The sequence below is a fragment of the Panulirus ornatus genome, chromosome 67 (genome assembly GCF_036320965.1).
Source record: "Panulirus ornatus isolate Po-2019 chromosome 67, ASM3632096v1, whole genome shotgun sequence".
In the NCBI taxonomy this organism is placed as follows: Eukaryota; Metazoa; Arthropoda; class Malacostraca; order Decapoda; family Palinuridae; genus Panulirus; species Panulirus ornatus.
Genome location: NC_092290.1, coordinates 17618454 through 17638996, shown reverse-complemented (window position 1 = coordinate 17638996; position 20543 = coordinate 17618454). Strand labels below are relative to the sequence as shown.

At 42.7% G+C, this 20543-nt stretch overlaps 1 protein-coding gene across 4 annotated transcripts in view; it reads left to right on the top strand.

The window, feature by feature from the left end:
• Positions 1-20543, top strand: part of LOC139747015 (uncharacterized) — a 154854-nt gene that overhangs the window by 92788 nt on the left and 41523 nt on the right. For all 4 annotated transcript variants that reach the window (XM_071658751.1, XM_071658752.1, XM_071658750.1 and 1 more), the window contains exons 5-9: positions 5789-5909; positions 6526-6636; positions 12814-13062; positions 14254-14408; positions 16335-16479. In XM_071658751.1, the coding sequence (XP_071514852.1) occupies positions 5789-5909; positions 6526-6636; positions 12814-13062; positions 14254-14408; positions 16335-16479 (781 nt within the window). The remainder of the gene's footprint in view (positions 1-5788; positions 5910-6525; positions 6637-12813; positions 13063-14253; positions 14409-16334; positions 16480-20543) is intronic.

Below are 20543 nucleotides of genomic sequence, written 5' to 3'. Positions count from 1 at the left end.
ACGTATGTATGTACATGTGTATGGGGGGGGTTGGGCCATTTCTTTCGTCTGTTTCCTTGCGCTACCTCGCAAACGCGGGAGACAGCGACGAGGTATAAAAAAAAAAAAAAAAAAAAAATATATATATATATATATATATATATATATATATATATATATATATACAGAGGGGGAGAGAGAGAGAGAGAGAGAGAGAGAGAGTATCTCTCATTACGACGAGGGTATTTTTAATGTGAAAAAAATCTCGCCTCGAGTTAGTGAAATGTGGGTGGGTGTTACCGTAGAGTTTTACCGCGCGATTTTTCTGTGTAACTTAAGCTTTGCGTGGGTCCAAATCTCTCATCTTTCTGTCAACACCATTCATACACACCTCGATCATTTCTATGTACCCTACTGTGACAACACTTATAAATCTGTTCTCTACACTTACACTTATCCTTACACTTATAATGTGTGATATGGTAAGTCTATAGACCTGTATATTGCAAGAGACGTTCTATCGAGAGTTTTGAATCACTTTAAAAGAACCACTCGCTTTTATGTTACCTACCATTTCCTATGATATCATTGTGGCCATTAGTATGAAAAGAATGTGTTTGTAAACTTCAGTAAATGTGGAACTTCACCTTTTATGAACAAGGAACTTCAGCGCTATGTGACCTCGAGGAAGTAGACTGCTTTAGATACATAGGAGTGAACATGGCGGTAGATGGAACTATGGAAGTTGGAATAAGCCACAGGATGGATGATGAGGACAGGGCCTTCAACGTCTTGGGTGCAGTCGGTCTGTGAGGCAGACGTGGGTATGTTTGATGGCATAGTACTCCTGACGGTGTTGTGTGGATGCGAGGCGTCGGTACTGAAGGAGGTGGACATGTTAGAAATGATGTGTTTTAGGATATCTTGTGGTGTGGGAAGGGTTGAGCGAATAAGAAATTATAGAATGAGAGAGAAATGTGGTTGTAGGAAAAGGAAGGTGTGTTTGAGAGAGATGAAAATGAGCATGCATAAATGGTTTGGAGACATAGAGAGGATGAGAGAGGAAAGGTTGACAAAGAGGATTTATGTGCCAGAGGTGGAGAGAACAAGGAGAAGCGGGAGACCAAATTTGAAATGGAAAGATAGAGTCAAATATGCCTGAAGATGCAGGACGGCGTAAGGCGTGTGTGGGATAAAGCGAACTGGAGAAATGTGATATACATGGGGCGATAATGCCGTCAATGGGCTGAACCAAGGAATATGAAGCAGTCAGAAAAGAACAGAGAATAGTCTGTGGGTCCTGGATGTCCATAATGAGCTATGGCACCTGTGTGTTATGCATGACAGCTAAAGATTAGATGAGAGCAAAGTAGGCCATTTCCTCTTCCATTCCTGACGCCACCTCAATACGCGGGGGAAAAAAGCGATTATGTAACAATATTCAAATATCGCTCAGAATCTACACTTAATGACGCTTATATTCACTCAATATCCTATTGATTCCCAACTGATATCAAACAGCAAATGAACGATGATTTACGACATTTTTCTTTTTCCATTTCATATTTTTTTTTCTTATATTTTCTCACTCATTTTGTGGCCTCAAGACCACCACCTCCTCCCCAACTCAGCCCCTGTACCCCCCCACCCGACGCCGACGACCTGACGATCTCTTTTTCCATCTGAGGTGACTTAGGATTGGTCGGTAATTGCTGAGGGGAAACTCTCTCACCTGGACGCGGGAGGGAGGGAGAGAGGGAGGGAGAGAGAGAGAGAGAGAGAGAGAGAGAGAGAGAGAGAGAGAGAGAGAGAGAGAGAGAGAGAGAGAGAGTCATCTCCCTCTGTCACAAACCTCCACACAGAACCAATACAGTTCAGTCGTGGTCTGGGCCAATAGACCTTCGTCATAAGTAAGATAACAGACAAGTTATCTTTTTAGTGTGTGGAAAAAAAAACAAAAGAAAAAACATATACAGTGTCTAATCCCCTAGAATATACAAAACCCCTTTTTTCCCCCCCCGCCAATGTAATCATATACCAGACAATAGGATCTACGAGATGCCATTGTTAATGGAATGCCTTACTCTTTTGGATGTGTTGGTGGCTCGGTACTTATACACTTAACCGAAGCGATGTGTATATTTGTTTTCATCGGAAAATCATGTGTTGTCATGTAAAGAGGAGCAGAGTGAGAGAGGGGGGGGGGGGGAAATGTATGCATATTATGATACATATTTCAAAGGAAACACATATACTCATGTCTATTCTCTCTCTCTCTCTCTCTCTCTCTCTCTCTCTCTCTCTCTCTCTCTCTCTCTCTCTCTCTGTTCTACGTACGGGCATTCCCCCCCCCCTTTTTTTGGGGGGCCCTGTTCTCGAAAGTATCTGCTCGTGTCCCCTGATCCCTCCCACCGCTGCTTCCCACAGTTTCTCTGTAGAGACCAGCCACTCGAGGCTTGGCCGTTATGACATCTTCTTCTTCACTCTCACACTACCTCAGCTTTGGCATTTTCTTCCTCTTCCTCCTCCTCCTCCTTCTCCTCCATCTCGTTACTCTCCATCTTCTTACGACCTTCCCATACTTTAAGAATCGAGTCTCCAAACACCTGTGGAGACATGATTTATCTATTGTTTTCTAAACACCTGTGGAGACATGATTTATCTATTGTTTTCTAAATCTTATGCCAAGTGTCATGTCTATGACTGTGAGAGGATTAAAACGTTCATGGTCATACTCATAATGCTCATCATTGTACTCACAACTCTATAATGAACATACTCACGACCTAACTACTCATAATAGTTTGTGTGATGTGATATACTCATAATTCCATCTATTTCTTCTTTCCCATCTGCCTCATGTCATTTTCCCTGACAGTGGTCGCTTCTGACATAATGCTTTTCCTTTCCTTCATTATATAAGACGATTTCCATCTATCATACTCTATCATTAACTGTCTTAATAATACCTAAACTCCACAATCATCATGCTCCACGTATGATTACATATGCACATATTTATCATTCATACTCGGTGTATCATTCATATTGTATAAGACTAACTCAGTCTTTCTCATCCTACATAAGGCTTACCTCATTCTGCTCGGGTCAGACTTTACAGTATAACACAGAGCCGGAGTTCATAATGCCCGTAGCGCTCTTCATAATGCGCTAAGCTTAGCAGGTCTGGCCCAAGGCAGCTACTCATTTAGCTTTCTTGAGCACAATTTTGGTTATAAGCTTATTGGGTTGCTCTAAGTATATGTGTGTATATATATATATATATATATATATATATATATATATATATATATATATATATATATATATATATATATATATATATATATATTCTTTCTTTTCTTTTTTCTTTCAAACTATTCGCCATTTCCCGCGTTAGCGAGGTAGCGTTAAGAACAGAGGACTGGGCCTTTGAGGGAATATCCTCACGTGGCCCCCTTCTCTGTTCCTTCTTTTGGAAAATAATAATAATAAAAAAAAAAAAAACGAAAGGAGAGGATTTCCAGCCCCTCGCTCCCTCCCCTTTTAGTCGCCTTCTACGACACGCAGGGAATACGTGGGAAGTATTCTTTCACCCCTAACCCCAGGGATAATATATATATATATATATATATATATATATATATATATATATATATATATATATATATATATATTATTTATTTTTATTATACTTTGTCGCTGTCTCCCGCGTTTGTGAGGTAGCGCAAGGAAACAGACGAAAGAAATGGCCCAACCCACTCCCATACACATGTATATACATACGTCCACACACGCAAATATACATACCTGCACAGCTTTCCATGGTTTACCCCAGACGCTTCACATGCCTTGATTCAATCCACTGACAGCACGTCAACCCCGGTATACCACATCGATCCAATTCACTCTATTCCTTGCCCTCCTTTCACCCTCCTGCATGTTCAGGCCCCGATCACACAAAATCTTTTTCACTCCATCTTTCCACCTCCAATTTGGTCTCCCTCCTCTCCTCGTTCCCTCCACCTCCGACACATATATCCTCTTGGTCAATCTTTCCTCACTCATCCTCTCCATGTGCCCAAACCACTTCAAAACACCCTCTTCTGCTCTCTCAACCACGCTCTTTTTATTTCAACACATCTCTCTTACCCTTACTCACTCGATCAAACCACCTCACACCACACATTGTCCTCAAACATCTCATTTCCAGCACATCCATCCTCCTGCGCACAACTCTATCCATAGCCCACGCCTCGCAACCATACAACATTGTTGGAACCACTATTCCTTCAAACATACCCATTTTTGCTTTCCGAGATAATGTTCTCGACTTCCACACATTCTTCAAGGCCCCCAGAATTTTCGCCCCCTCCCCCACCCTCTGATCCACTTCCGCTTCCATGGTTCCATCCGCTGCCAGATCCACTCCCAGATATCTAAAACACTTCACTTCCTCCAGTTTTTCTCCATTCAAACTCACCTCCCAATTGACTTGACCCTCAACTCTACTGTACCTAATAACCTTGCTCTTATTCACATTTACTCTTAACTTTCTTCTTCCACACACTTTACCAAACTCAGTCACCAGCTTCTGCAGTTTCTCACATGAATCAGCCACCAGCGCTGTATCATCAGCGAACAACAACTGACTCACTTCCCAAGCTCTCTCATCCCCAACAGACTTCATACTTGCCCCTCTTTCCAAAACTCTTGCATTTACCTCCCTAACAACCCCATCCATAAACAAATTAAACAACCATGGAGACATCACACACCCCTGCCGCAAACCTACATTCACTGAGAACCAATCACTTTCCTCTCTTCCTACACGTACATATGCCTTACATCCTCGATAAAAACTTTTCACTGCTTCTAACAACTTTCCTCCCACACCATATATTCTTAATACCTTCCACAGAGCATCTCTATCAACTCTATCATATGCCTTCTCCAGATCCATAAATGCTACATACAAATCCATTTGCTTTTCTAAGTATTTCTCACATACATTCTTCAAAGTAAACACCTGATCCACACATCCTCTACCACTTCTGAAACCACACTGCTCTTCCCCAATCTGATGCTCTGTACATGCCTTCACCCCCTTTTTTAATAAATTCCACTGCAATACCATCCAAACCTGCTGCCTTGCCGGCTTTCATCTTCCGCAAAGCTTTCACTACCTCTTCTCTGTTTACCAAATCATTTTCCCTAACCCTCTCACTTTGCACACCACCTCGACCAAAACACCCTATATCTGCCACTCTATCATCAAACATATATATATATATATATATATATATATATATATATATATATATATATATATATATATATATATATCACCTCCTGTTGCCTTGATATAGTTTTCCCGTTTACCTGTTTCCAGAGCCCTGTTGACCTGTTTCCAGAGCTCTGTTGTCCTGTTTCCAGAGCCCACTGTTGACCCGTTATAACGCCTCCTGTTGTCTTGATATAACTCCTCCTGTTGACCTGTTTCCAGAGCCCACTGTTGACCCGTTATAACGCCTCCTGTTGTCTTGATATAACTCCTCCTGTTGACCTGTTTCCAGAGCCCACTGTTGACCCGTTATAACGCCTCCTGTTGTCTTAATATATCTCCTCCTTTTGACCTGTTTCCAGAGCCCTGTTGACCTGTTTCCAGAGTCCACTGTTGACCCGTTATAACGCCTGTTGTCTTAATATATCTCCTCCTTTTGACCTGTTTCCAGAGCCCTGTTGACCTGTTTCCAGAGCCCACTGTTGACCCGTTATAACGCCTCCTGTTGTCTCTCTCCCTGCCCAGGCCAGGGTGGGGTACCTGGAGGTGAAATCAATTACTCTGGAAGACGCTGGCAACTACACCTGCAGGGTAGACTTCATGACGTCACAGACCATGATGTCACTGCTCCAGCTGACGGTCCACGGTGAGTTCTCTCTCTCTCTCTCTCTCTCTCTCTCTCTCTCTCTCTCTCTCTCTCTCTCTCTCTCTCTCTCTTGTCCATTTACCTATCCACCTGTCTATCAATTTGTGTGTGTGTGTGTGTGTGTGTGTGTGTGTGTGTGTGTGTGTGTGTGTGTGTGTGTGTGGGTGGGTATGTGTGTGTGTGTGTGTGTGTGTCCATTAACCCAATTTAACGGAATGAACGTCTTTTTTCAACAATAACTGTATGTTTCTAACAGGAAGAGCCTGTTTCCAACAGTCATTATCTGTTACCAACAGGAACTGTCTCTTCCCAACAGTAACTGTTTATTTCCAACAGTAACTACATGTTCCCAACAGTAACTGTTTATTTCCAACAGTGACTATTTGTTCGCAACAGTAACTGTTTATTTCCAACAGTGACTATTTGTTCGCAACAGTAACTGTTTATTTCCAACAGTGACTATTTGTTCGCAACAGTAACTGTTTATTTCCAACAGCAACTACCTGTTCCCAACAGTAACTGTTTATTTCCAACAGTAACTATTTGTTCCCAACAATAAATGTTTATTTCCAACAGTAACTACCTGTTTCCAACAGTAACTACCTGTTTCCAACAGAGGACATCCGGGGTCTGGAGGTTTTCGACGCGTACGAGAGAATGATCGAGAAGGTGGCTGGGCCGTACGAGCTCTCTTCCCGGGTCTTGCTCTCCTGCCGGGCGTACGGTGGTAAGTAAACACCAGCAACCACCCCACATCCCATCTTCTCATCCTCTAATGACGCAACTTGGTCATGGTTACGGTGAGGCTCCACGTCCAGCCATCACTTCCCGGCGCGCCTCCCACCCCATAAAAAAATGGAATACATCCTCCCTTCCCCTGCTACGGACGGGAGCGCAGCTTCCAAGTGGCAGGAGGAGGAGGCCACGTGAAAGACGGGGGTTGGGGGAGGGTAGGGGGGGTTGTTCCCAGGTCATACAATGAGGTGAAAGGGTTGAGTCCTTAACAACCATAATGGTTAAGGCTTGTATGACACACCCCGCCCCCCCCCCACTCCCTGACCTTTGACATGCCTCCCCCCCCCCCGACCCCCCCTGTAACTATGCCATCGTTAAAGTCGACCAGTTAAGGTCAGGGGGTCAGGCTGTTCACAGTTACCATGGGGTCATCGAGAGTCGAGTACAGTAACATTTCTCCAGGTCAATTCATGCCGAGGTCTTTAGGGTGAATTGGAACGATGTGGTATACCGGGGTCGACGTGCTGTCAATGGATTGAACCAGGGCATGTGAAGCGTCTGGGGTAAACCATGGAATGTTGTGTGGGGCCTGGATGTGGAAAGGGAGCTGTGGTTTCGGTGCATTATTACATGACAGCTAGAGACTGAGTGTGGACGAATGGGGCCTTTGTTGTCTTTTCCTAGCGCTACCTCGCGCACATGCGGGGGGAGGGGTTGTTATTTCATGTGTGGCGAGGTGGCGACGGGAATGGATAAGGGTAGACTGTATGAATTATGTACATGAGTATATATGTATTTGTCTGTGTATGTATATATATGTATACATTGAGATGTATAGGTATGTATATGGGCTGTGTGCGGACGTGTATGTATATACATGTGTATGTGGGTGGGTTGGGCCATTCTTTCGTCTGTTTCCTTGCGCTACCTCGCTAACGCGGGAGACAGCGACAAAGCATGATAAATACAATTAATATATATATATATATATGTGTGTGTGTGAGAGACAGACAGACAGAAATGATTAAACAATAAGTTTGCTTTGTAAGTGGACCCGCGTCACAAAACAGTCTATCATATATATATTATGTATATATGTATATACGTTTTTTAACATTACAGGATATTTCAGATCCCCTTTTACATATACATATCTTCATTATAAACCAGTGGTGCATTATGAACCAGTGGTGTAATATAAACTAGTAATATATCCTAAACCACTGATGGTTTAGGTTTTGCATTTGAAAATAGTTTAATCTTTAATCATCTGTAATGTATATAAATAAACTCTAATGAATGACAAGTGAGAACTGATTGATCACAGACACTAGGGCTGCTATAACTACATTAGAAACATAGAAACAGATCACATTCAAAGGGCAATTATGTTCCTAAGCCTTGGCCTTGTTAGGACCACTTCTAACTGGTGTAGTTTAATGACTGAAATGAGCAGACAGGTATTTTCTTTAACAATACATTTTGATGTAGAACATGAGCAGATGGTGAAGGTGAGGAGAGAGACAGTGTATCTGTCATATTCTCATGAACTTCTTCTCTCTGTGTGAGAATATGTCTCCTTGATTTGAATGAAGTGTATATAGGAGTTGTTAGGGTTGTTAGCATGAGGTATAGTGATTACAGGTTGTGAGAGAGGCACTTACACAACTCACGCAACACCTACGCAACACCTACGCAACACCTTACGTCATTTGTGAAACATAGGCAGCACCTACAAACCCCCTGGAACACTTACACAGAGCAGAGCTAACACCACCTGCACGCTGCCAGCAACACCTGCACAACACCTACATGATGTATGCAACACCTGCAACACCTGCACAACACCTACATAGTATATGCAATACCTACATCTACATGATATACGCAATACCTACAACACCTGTACAACACATACATGATATACGCAACACCTACACACCACCTACATGATATACGCAACACCTACAACACCAGCACAACACCTACATGATATACGCAACACCTACTCAATACTTAGATGATATACGCAACACCTACAACATCTGCACAATATCTACATGATATACGCAACACCTACAACACCAGCACAACACCTACATGATATACGCAACACCTACTCAATACTTAGATGATATACGCAACACCTACAACACCAGCACAACATCTACATGATATACGCAACACCTACTCAATACTTAGATGATATACGCAACACCTACAACATCTGCACAACATCTACATGATATACGCAACACCTACACAACACCTACACAGCCCCAGCAACAGCTGTGAGTGAAGGTAGACCCAGTAACAACATGCAAGGTAAACAAGGTTTAAGCATAAATTGCTTGTGTTGTTTGTGTGTTCCGTTTTCTACGCCAGATGTAAAGAATATCTGAGGATAACACAAACAGGGTTGCCCACTCTGTTGCATGAGGCAATACGGTCGCTCAGCCAGGCAGAAGATAATCGTATGCAACACAACCTCGTCAAATACAGCAACACAAGAAAATATATATGAAAAAAAAGTTATGGAATATTTATATAAAAAAAAAAACTTGTGTTCTAAAGTCTCCATCATGACTTGGTGTTGGAGGACAGACCAACGAGAAACAGAACACGACTTCATGTGAGATAACGTGAGAATATCGATATCAATTATAAAGTAACGTGAGAATATTGATATTCATAATAAAGTAACGTTAGAATATCGATATTCATAATTAAGTAAAGTTAGAATATCGATATTGATAATAAGTTAACGTTAGAATATCGATATTCATAATTAAGTAAAGTTAGAATATCGATATTGATAATAAGTTAACGTTAGAATATCGATATTCATAAAGTAACGTTAGAATATCGATATTCATATCTACATTTGAGTGAATATTGAAGAACTCTGATTTATCTACCATCTTAATCTATCTATTATCTTAATGATATATTCTCCTTTTGTGAGTAGTTTGATATGGTAAACTGTTTGATATGGTAAACTGTTTGATATGGTAAACTGTTTGATATGGTAAACTGTATGATATGGTAAACAACTGTTTGATATGGTAAACTGTTTGATATGGTAAACTGTTTAATATGGTAAACTGTTTAATATGGTAAACTGTTTGATATGGTAAACTGTTTGATATGGTAAACTGTTTGATATGGTAAACTGTTTAATATGGTAAACTGTTTGATATGGTAAACTGTTTAATATGGTAAACTGTTTGATATGGTAAACTGTTTGATATGGTAAACTGTTTAATATGGTAAACTGTTTGATATGGTAAACAACTGTTTGATATGGTAAACTGTTTAATATGGTAAACTGTTTAATATGGTAAACTGTTTAATATGGTAAACTGTTTGATATGGTAAACTGTTTGATATGGTAAACTGTTTGATATGGTAAACTGTTTGATATGGTAAACTGTTTGATATGGTAAACTGTTTGATATGGTAAACTGTTTAATATGGTAAACTGTTTAATATGGTAAACTGTTTGATATGGTAAACTGTTTGATATGGTAAACTGTTTAATATGGTAAACTGTTTGATATGGTAAACAACTGTTTGATATGGTAAACTGTTTGATATGGTAAACTGTTTGATATGGTAAACTGTTTAATATGGTAAACTGTTTGATATGGTAAACTGTTTGATATGGTAAACTGTTTAATATGGTAAACTGTTTGATATGGTAAACTGTTTGATATGGTAAACAACTGTTTGATATGGTAAACAACTGTTTGATATGGTAAACAACTGTTTGATATGGTAAATTGTTTAATATGGTAAACTGTTTGATATGGTAAACTGTTTAATATGGTAAACTGTTTGATATGGTAAACTGTTTGATATGGTAAACTGTTTGATATGGTAAACTGTTTAATATGGTAAACTGTTTGATATGGTAAACTGTTTGATATGGTAAACAACTGTTTGATATGGTAAACTGTTTGATATGGTAAACTGTTTAATATGGTAAACTGTTTGATATGGTAAACTGTTTGATATGGTAAACTGTTTGATATGGTAAACTGTTTGATATGGTAAATTGTTTAATATGGTAAACTGTTTGATATGGTAAACTGTTTAATATGGTAAACTGTTTGATATGGTAAACTGTTTGATATGGTAAACTGTTTGATATGGTAAACTGTTTGTTATGGTAAACTGTTTGTTATGGTAAACTGTTTGATATGGTAAACTGTTTAATATGGTAAACTGTTTGATATGGTAAACTGTTTGCGTGAATCAATCTCTCGTTGCATTTGTGGCTGTCAGAATTTCTTTTTCAGTATTTTTGTTAATAATACTGCATGAGTCTGTGGATGGAGGGGGTTTTGATGTATATTTTGAACCCCCTTCTTTTTCTTTTTCTTTTTTTTTTGTTGAGTTTGTGCAAATCTCTAATGACACTTGGCTATCAGTCCCAGTTGGTGTTAACACTGGGATATATCTGTCCCCAAACATTGTGTTAACACTGGGATATTTACGCTAGTCTGTGTTAACACTGTGTTAACTTTGCTCTAAATGCCTGATTTTTGTGAAGGAACTCGACTATACAAATGTTAAATGTGAATGAGTTTATCCTAGACATACTAACAGACTAGATTTCCACACTCTGCAGAGGTTAACATTGCCAATGATAATGTTAACATATGTTAACATCCTAAATAAGGGGACCTGCTTGCTTTACAGACGCCAACAGTTGAAATGAGGATGTTAATAAGGATGATGTTAATATCTTAAACTGCGAAATTCCATCTTCTGTCGATGTTAATGTTAACAGTACAGGATAATTCTAGATCTAGATGTTAATATTGAAGGTAATGTTATTCAATGACGTTTGTTTTAGATTTAGATGTTAATATTGAAGGTAATGTTATTCAATGACGTTTCTTCTAGATCTAGATGTTAATATTGAAGGTAATGTTATTCAATGACGTTGTTCTAGATCTAGATGTTAATATTGAAGGTAATGTTATTCAATGACGTTTCTTCTAGATCTAGATGTTAATATTGAAGGTAATGTTATTCAATGACGTTAATTCTAGATCTAGATGTTAATATTGAAGGTAATGTTATTCAATGACGTTAATTCTAGATTTAGATGTTAATATTGAAGGTAATGTTATTCAGTGACGTTTGTTCTAGATCTAGATGTTAATATTGAAGGTAATGTTATTCAATGACGTTGTTCTAGATCTAGATGTTAATATTGAAGGTAATGTTATTCAATGACGTTAATTCTAGATTTAGATGTTAATATTGAAGGTAATGTTATTCAATGACGTTGTTCTAGATCTAGATGTTAATATTGAAGGTAATGTTATTCAATGACGTTAATTCTAGATCTAGATGTTAATATTGAAGGTAATGTTATTCAATGACGTTGTTCTAGATCTAGATGTTAATATTGAAGGTAATGTTATTCAATGACGTTAATTCTAGATCTAGATGTTAATATTGAAGGTAATGTTATTCAATGACGTTAATTCTAGATCTAGATGTTAATATTGAAGGTAATGTTATTCAATGACGTTAATTCTAGATATAGATGTTAATATTGAAGGTAATGTTATTCAATGACGTTAATTCTAGATCTAGATGTTAATATTGAAGGTAATGTTATTCAATGACGTTAATTCTAGATCTAGATGTTAATATTGAAGGTAATGTTATTCAATGACGTTAATTCTAGATTTAGATGTTAATATTGAAGGTAATGTTATTCAATGACGTTAATTCTAGATTTAGATGTTAATATTGAAGGTAATGTTATTCAATGACGTTGTTCTAGATCTAGATGTTAATATTGAAGGTAATGTTATTCAATGACGTTGTTCTAGATCTAGATGTTAATATTGAAGGTAATGTTATTCAATGACGTTAATTCTAGATTTAGATGTTAATATTGAAGGTAATGTTATTCAATGACGTTGTTCTAGATCTAGATGTTAATATTGAAGGTAATGTTATTCAATGACGTTTGTTTTAGATTTAGATGTTAATATTGAAGGTAATGTTATTCAATGACGTTGTTCTAGATCTAGATGTTAATATTGAAGGTAATGTTATTCAATGACGTTGTTCTAGATCTAGATGTTAATATTGAAGGTAATGTTATTCAATGACGTTTTAGTATTGTATTTATTCGTCCTAGGCTTCCCAGACCCAGTCGTGGAGTGGATATCCAGGGATCAAATTCTTGAGTCGTCCGTAACCCAGCCTGATGGAACGCCCACCCCTAGTGGGCGTGGTGGTGGGCGTGGGCCGCCCGTGAAGATCGTGAGCGTAATGCTCCACCTTCCGGGCCTCCGGCGGGTGGATAATGGGCGGGAGGTTACATGCGTGGCCTCCAGCACCAACCTAACTCAACCTCACTCACGTACCATCACCTTAACCATGTACCGTGAGTACCGTCGCCAGCCAACCCCGTCTTCCACCTCAAAGGTTCAATGTGTACCGTGGGGTAACTTGATGGTACACAGTACCGTGGGGTAACTTGATGGTACACAGTACCGTGGGGTAACTTGATGGTACACAGTACCGTGGGGTAACTTGATGGTACACAGTACCTACTATCAATGTGTACCGTGCGGTAACTTGATGGTACACAGTACCGTGGGGTAACTTGATGGTACACAGTACCTACTATCAATGTGTACCGTGGGGTAACTTGACGGTACACTCCACCCACGGTTAATGTGTACCGTGGGGTAACTTGACGGTACACACCACCCACGGTTAATGTGTACCGTGGGGTAACTTGACGGTACACACCACCCACGGTTAATGTGTACCGTGGGGTAACTTGACGGTACACAACACCCACGGTTAATGTGTACCGTGGGGTAACTTGACGGTACACACCACCCACGGTTAATGTGTACCGGGGGGTAACTTGACAGTACACACCACCCACGGTTAATGTGTACCGGGGGGTAACTTAACGGTACACACCACCCACGGTTAATGTGTACCGTAGAGTAACTTGACGGTACACACCACCCACGGTTAATGTGTACCGTAGAGTAACTTAACGTTACACACCACCCACGGTTAATGTGTACCGTGGGGTAACTTAACGGTACACACCACCCACGGTTAATGTGTACCGTAGAGTAACTTGACGGTACACACCACCCACGGTTAATGTGTACCGTAGAGTAACTTAACGTTACACACCACCCACGGTTAATGTGTACCGTGGGGTAACTTAACGGTACACACCACCCACGGTTAATGTGTACCGGGGGGTAACTTGACAGTACACACCACCCACGGTTAATGTGTACCGTGGGGTAACTTGACGGTACACACCACCCACGGTTAATGTGTAAAGGGATAAACTCTACGGTATACGCCATCCATGTTTCACTTACACATCTTAATTAAAATATATTTTCTTTTAAGATTCTTTTTATTGTTTTTATAACACCAGCAACGAGGGATGGTTGAACCCTCCCTCCTGTTGACTGAGTTGAGCGATAGAGCTATTTCTACAGAGAGAGAGAGAGAGAGAGAGAGAGAGAGAGAGAGAGAGAGAGAGAGAGAGAGAGAGAGAGAGAGAGAGAGAGACTCACAGCTCCTCCCTCCTCAGTGCCACCGGTGGAGGTGAGTGTCGAGGGCGTGGAGGGACCTCTGAGGGCGGGGTTGGAGGCCTCCCTCATCTGCCTCACCAGGGGCTCTAGACCTCCAGCTGACCTCACCTGGAACCTCACTGGATCAGCTGCTCTCACTCCTCTCCCACCACAGGTAAGGACCACTCACTCTCTCACTCGTCCCCCAGCCCAGGTAAGGCCCAGCCACCCTCACTCCTCTCCCAGCACAGGTAAGGACCACTCACTCTCTCACTCCTCTCCCAGCACAGGTAAGGACCACTCACACTCTCACTCGTCCCCCAGCACAGGTAAGGACCACTCACTCTCTCACTCCTCTCCCAGCACAGGTAAGGCCCAGCCACTCTCACTCCTCTCCCACCACAGGTAAGGACCACTCACTCTCTCACTCCTCTCCCAGCACAGGTAAGGCCCAGCCACTCTCACTCCTCTCCCAGCACAGGTAAGGCCCAGCCACTCTCACTCCTCTCCCAGCCCAGGTAAGGCCCAGCCACTCTCACTCCTCTCCCACCACAGGTAAAGCCCAGCCACTCTCACTCCTCTCCCACAACAGGTAAGGCCCAACCACTCTCACTCTTCTCCCAGCACAGGTAAGGCCCAGCCACTCTCACAACTCTCTCACCACAGGTAAGGCCCAGCCACTCTCACTCCTCTCCCAGCACAGGTAAGGCCCAGCCACTCTCACTCCTATCCAAGCACAGGTAAGGCCCAGCCACTCTCACTCCTCCCCCAGCCCAGGTAAGGCCCAGCCACTCTCACTCCTCTCCCAGCCCAGGTAAGGCCCAGCCACTCTCACTCTTCTCCCAGCCCAGGTAAGGCCCAGCCACTCTCACTCCTCTCCCAGCACAGGTAAATCACCAGACTACAATGATAAACACAGACATTATTCAAATCATGATAGAGCCACCATTAAGCGACCACCTCCCTAAGCGAAACACTCACTTTATAGCAACCACCTGTATACACAGACCACCTCCCTATAGCGACCACCTCTAGATAAAGGGCTCTCCCGCTCTCCCCCCTCATTAAAACCTTCCTATAGCCACTTGACTTTATATAAGCCTCTATATAGCAGTATACCACTGCATACCAACCGTACTCTATATTGTGACCACCTGTATAATACAACCCCCCTCCTATACCGGTTACCTTCCTATACCGACCTCTTCCATAAACTGACCACCTCCATACCCTGACGACTCTATATAACGACCATACCGCCGTTACCACTAACGATGTGGCGTTACACATCACGTTACACGTCCCATACACGTAGAAGACCCACATAGAGGTCACGCAGGTGTTGTTTTGAGACGTGGCTTTGTGCCCTATGGTCAGAGATAATGTCTGACGTCATCTGCCTCTCACGTGGCATTAACAGGGTCACACGGTGTTAACATTTTGTTAACATTGTTAATTGTGATGAATATACATATATATATATATGTGTGAGTTTCTCAAATGATATGAGAATTTGTTCCCTTGATGCATAGTGGATAGTAATATGTGTGTTTGTGTTCTCTCTCTCTCTCTCTCTCTCTCTCTCTCTCTCTCTCTCTCTCTCTCTCTCTCTCTCTCTCTCTCTCTCTTAATTTCTTTCATTCTTTACATCTTTCTTTCTTTCTTTCTTCTTACTTTATACCTTTCTTTTTTGGCTTCTCTCTCTCTCTCTCTCTCTCTCTCTCTCTCTCTCTCTCTCTCTCTCTCTCTCTCTCTCTCTCTCTCTCTCTCTCTCTCTCTCTCTCTCTCTCTCTCTCTCTCTCTCTCTTAATTTCTTTCATTCTTTACATCTTTCTTTCTTCTTACTTTATACCTTTCTTTTTTGGCTTCGCTCTCTCTCTCTCTCTCTCTCTCTCTCTCTCTCTCTCTCTCTCTCTCTCTCTCTCTCTCTCTCTCTCTCTCTCTCTCTCTCTCTCTCTCTCTCTTAATTTCATTCTTTACATCTTTCTTTCTTTCTTTCTTCTTACTTTATACCTTTCTTTTTTGGCTTCTCTCTCTCTCTCTCTCTCTCTCTCTCTCTCTCTCTCTCTCTCTCTCTCTCTCTCTCTCTCTCTCTCTCCAGTCGTCGCTGGACCAGAACACGACGGTCCGTCGGGCGCGCCTCCTGCCCAGCCCTGCAGACCACGGACGGACACTGACCTGCACAGCCACCAACCCGCAAGTACCAGACTACTTTCTGGCCGCCACGCACACGCTGGACATCCTCTGTAAGTACCTCCTGAACCTTTGTAAGTGCCACCTGTAAGTACCTACTGAACCTTTGTAAGTAACACCTGTAAGTACCTACTGAACCTTCGTAAGTACCACCTGTAATGGTACCTCTGAGGTCTCTGTATTCAATTCTACTTCCTCTATCAGTATCTGTACTTCAACTGTAAGTACTTCCTGAGCTCATGTAAGTAGCTGTACTTACTTCCTATCCCTCACCTTCTTCTACTTGTCTTTACGACTTCTGTAAGTACCCCAAAGAAATTCTGTAAGTAGCTGTACTCTCTCCTTATCCTTAAGACCTTTCTATTCAACCCCAGCTCCTCTGTAAGTAACCCCAGAGACTCTGTAATTACTTATACTTATTTTGTATATCCGAGACCCCTGTAGTTAACCCTACTTCCCTTGTAAGTACCTCTAGAACCTCTGTAAGTACCTGTACTTACTCTTTATGTCCACCACTGTAGTCAGCCTTACCTTCCCTGTAAGTACCTCTAGAACCTCTGTAAGTACCTGTACTTACTCTATATATCCACCCCTGTAGTTAACCCTACTTCCCTTGTAAGTACCTCTAGAACCTCTGTAAGTACCTGTACTTACTCTATATATCCACCTCTGTAGTCAACCCTACTTTCCCTGTAAGTACCACTAGATCCTTTGTGTCTGACCCTACTTTCCAAGTAAGTACTCCTAGGTTCTCTTCACTCACTCTCACATCCTGTGGAAGTACCATTACTTCCCTCATGACTCCATTGCAAGTACCAACTACTTTCTTAAGTCTCTTCATGTCCCCCCGTAAGTAGTCTAATGTTCTGTGAATCTCCTTCAATCACCTGTAAGTACATATAGGTTCAGGGGAAATGTCTTTCCAGATTCAAACCCATTGTCACGATCAGACATTCCTCCTTCTTCGTCCATTGTCAGCCATCAAAAGACACGTATATAACTCCTTACTGATGACTTTGGTCATTTTTAAGATCTTCCATCACATTGACCACGACGAGTTGAAGTGGGGGATATATATATATGTGTGTTTGTCTTTTGGAGGGGGGCAGGTTTGACGAGGGGGCCAGGTTTGACGAGGGGGCCAGGTTTGACGAGGGGGCTAGGTTTGACGAGGGGGCCAGGTTTGACGAGGGGGCTAGGTTTGACGAGGGGGCCAGGTTTGACGAGGGGGCTAGGTTTGACGAGGGGGTAGGTTTGACGAGGGGGGCAGGTTTGACGAGGGGGTAGGTTTGACGAGGGGATGGTATTGACGAGGGGGGCAGGTTTGACGAGGGGGGCAGGTTTGACGAGGGGGTAGGTTTGACGAGGGGATGGTATTGACGAGGGGGCAGGTTTGACGAGGGGGCTAGGTTTGACGAGGGGGCAGGTTTGACGAGGGGGAGCAGGTTTGACGAGGGGGGCAGGTTTGACGAGGGGGAGCAGGTTTGACGAGGGGGGCAGGTTTGACGAGGGGGGCAGGTTTGACGAGGGGGAGCAGGTTTGACGAGGGGGGCAGGTTTGACGAGGGGGGCAGGTTTGACGAGGGGGAGCAGGTTTGACGAGGGGGGCAGGTTTGACGAGGGGGAGCAGGTTTGACGAGGGGGGCAGGTTTGACGAGGGGGGCAGGTTTGACGAGGGGGAGCAGGTTTGACGAGGGGGGCAGGTTTGACGAGGGGGGCAGGTTTGACGAGGGGGCAGGTTTGACGAGGGGGAGCAGGTTTGACGAGGGGGGCAGGTTTGACGAGGGGGAGCAGGTTTGACGAGGGGGGCAGGTTTGACGAGGGGGAGCAGGTTTGACGAGGGGGCAGGTTTGACGAGGGGGGCAGGTTTGACGAGGGGGGCAGGTTTGACGAAGGGGGGCAGGTTTGACGAAGGGGGGCAGGTTTGACGAGGGGGGCAGGTTTGACGAGGGGGTCAGGTTTGACGAGGGGGTCAGGTTTGACGAGGGGGCAGGTTTGACGAGGGGGGCAGGTTTGACGAGGGGGCCATGTTTGACGAGGGGATGGTATTGACGCGAGGGGTGTAGAAGGGTGTGGGAGTGGACCTATGGCTTGAGATGGGGGTAGAGATGGTCCCTGGAGTGGAGATATGGTCTGAAACGGGGATCAGAGGAGAGATGTGGTCTGAAAATGGTCCTAGGTGGAGTGCAAGGTTGAGCAGGGGGTGAGAGGCCCAGGAGGAGAAAGTCATGTTCCCGCTTTGAAGACGAGGGTGTGAGTGTGGGGGGAATATAGTGTGTTGTGCCGGGGGAGAGACGGGGAAGAGGAGTGACGGGCAGACAGACAGATAGACAGACAGGCAGACAGACAGACAAACAGACAGACAGAGAGACAGACAGACAGACAGATAAACAGACAGACAGATAAACAGACAGACAGATAAACAGACAAACAGAGAGACAGACAGAGAGACAGACAGACAGACAGAGAGACAGACAGACAGACAGATAAACAGACAGACAGATAAACAGACAAACAGACAGACAGCAGACAGACAGACAGACAGAACAGTCATACAGCCACAGTAGCTAGACACAGACAACAGCTTAGCCTGAATTAAGACGCTGACCTCCGACCCCTGACCTTTGACCTCTGACCTTTAGAGTAGCGAGTGACCCATTTTTATTTCCCCTCACCAGGCCTCCTCGTCGTACCCACAGGGGGGGGGGGTAGGTAGGTATTTAGCCTCGTACCTTTGACCTTTGACCCAGCCAGAGCCATTGACCGAACCCTCCATCACCAGGCGTTGACCTGGTCGCAATCATTAAGATCCAATTTTGCGTTCATTACATGTCATACTCTCCCCTGTGTATCACATTATGGCATTACCTTGCCCCGTGTCACACCCTCCGACCACCTCGTTAACGATGGGTTATGACTATCACCCCGTCAATGGATGACCCCTTATCACCCCCATCAATGGGTGATCTTCATCACCCCCATCTGTGGCTGGTCATTATCACCCCATCATTATCATCCCGTCAATGATTATGATCACCCCATGAGTGGCTGATTTTAATCGCCCCATCAAGATCTGGTCTTTATCACCCCATCAATGGCTGAGCTTTACCGCCCCATTCAATGGCTGATTTTTATCACCCCATCAATAACTGATTTTTATCACCCCATCAATAACTGATTTTTATCACCCCATCAAGATCTGGTCTTTACCACCCCATCAATAACTGACTTTTATCACCCCCATCAATGGCTAATCTTTATCACCCCATCAAGATCTGGTCTTTACCACCCCATCAATAACTGACTTTTATCACCCCATCAATGGCTGAGCTTTATCACCCCATCAAGATCTGGATTTTGTCGCCCCATCAAAGGCTAGTTTTCATCACCACGCAACTAATTGATGTAGTTCACCCCGTAAATAACTTACCTTCATCATCCCCATCAATTGTTGGGGTTTTGGACATAAAACCACACACCTCCTCACATGCCCAGGGACTTTCAGGTACTTCTGCCAGAGAACAAGAGTCCAGACAGACAGACAGACAGAGAGACAGACAGACAGACAGACAGACAGACATATATATATATATATATATATATATATATATATATATATATATATATATATATATATATATATATATATATATATATATATATACATATATATATATATATATATATATATATATATATATATATATATATATATATATATATATATATATATATATATATATATATATACTGCTGGACCCCTCCAGGTGTTTTTCAACTTATTTTTACATATTACACATTGGTGATGGAGGAGGCAGTGTCGTGTGTGTGGCCAGCTTTTCCTTAATTAATCAATTGACAAATGTTTGTTCGTGTTTACATGTGTTCAAGTGTGGGTTGGCATGGAACATTGCGTGTTTACCTTGTCCTTGAGTGCGTGAGCGAGTTCTTGTGTCTTTGTGGCGAAAGAGAGAGAGAGAGAGAGAGAGAGAGAGAGAGAGAGAGAGAGAGAGAGAGAGAGAGAGAGAGAGAGACCCAACTTTCTGCACCACAACTTAAAGATTATGAATTGACCAAGAGAGAGAGAGAGAGAGAGAGAGAGAGAGAGAGAGAGAGAG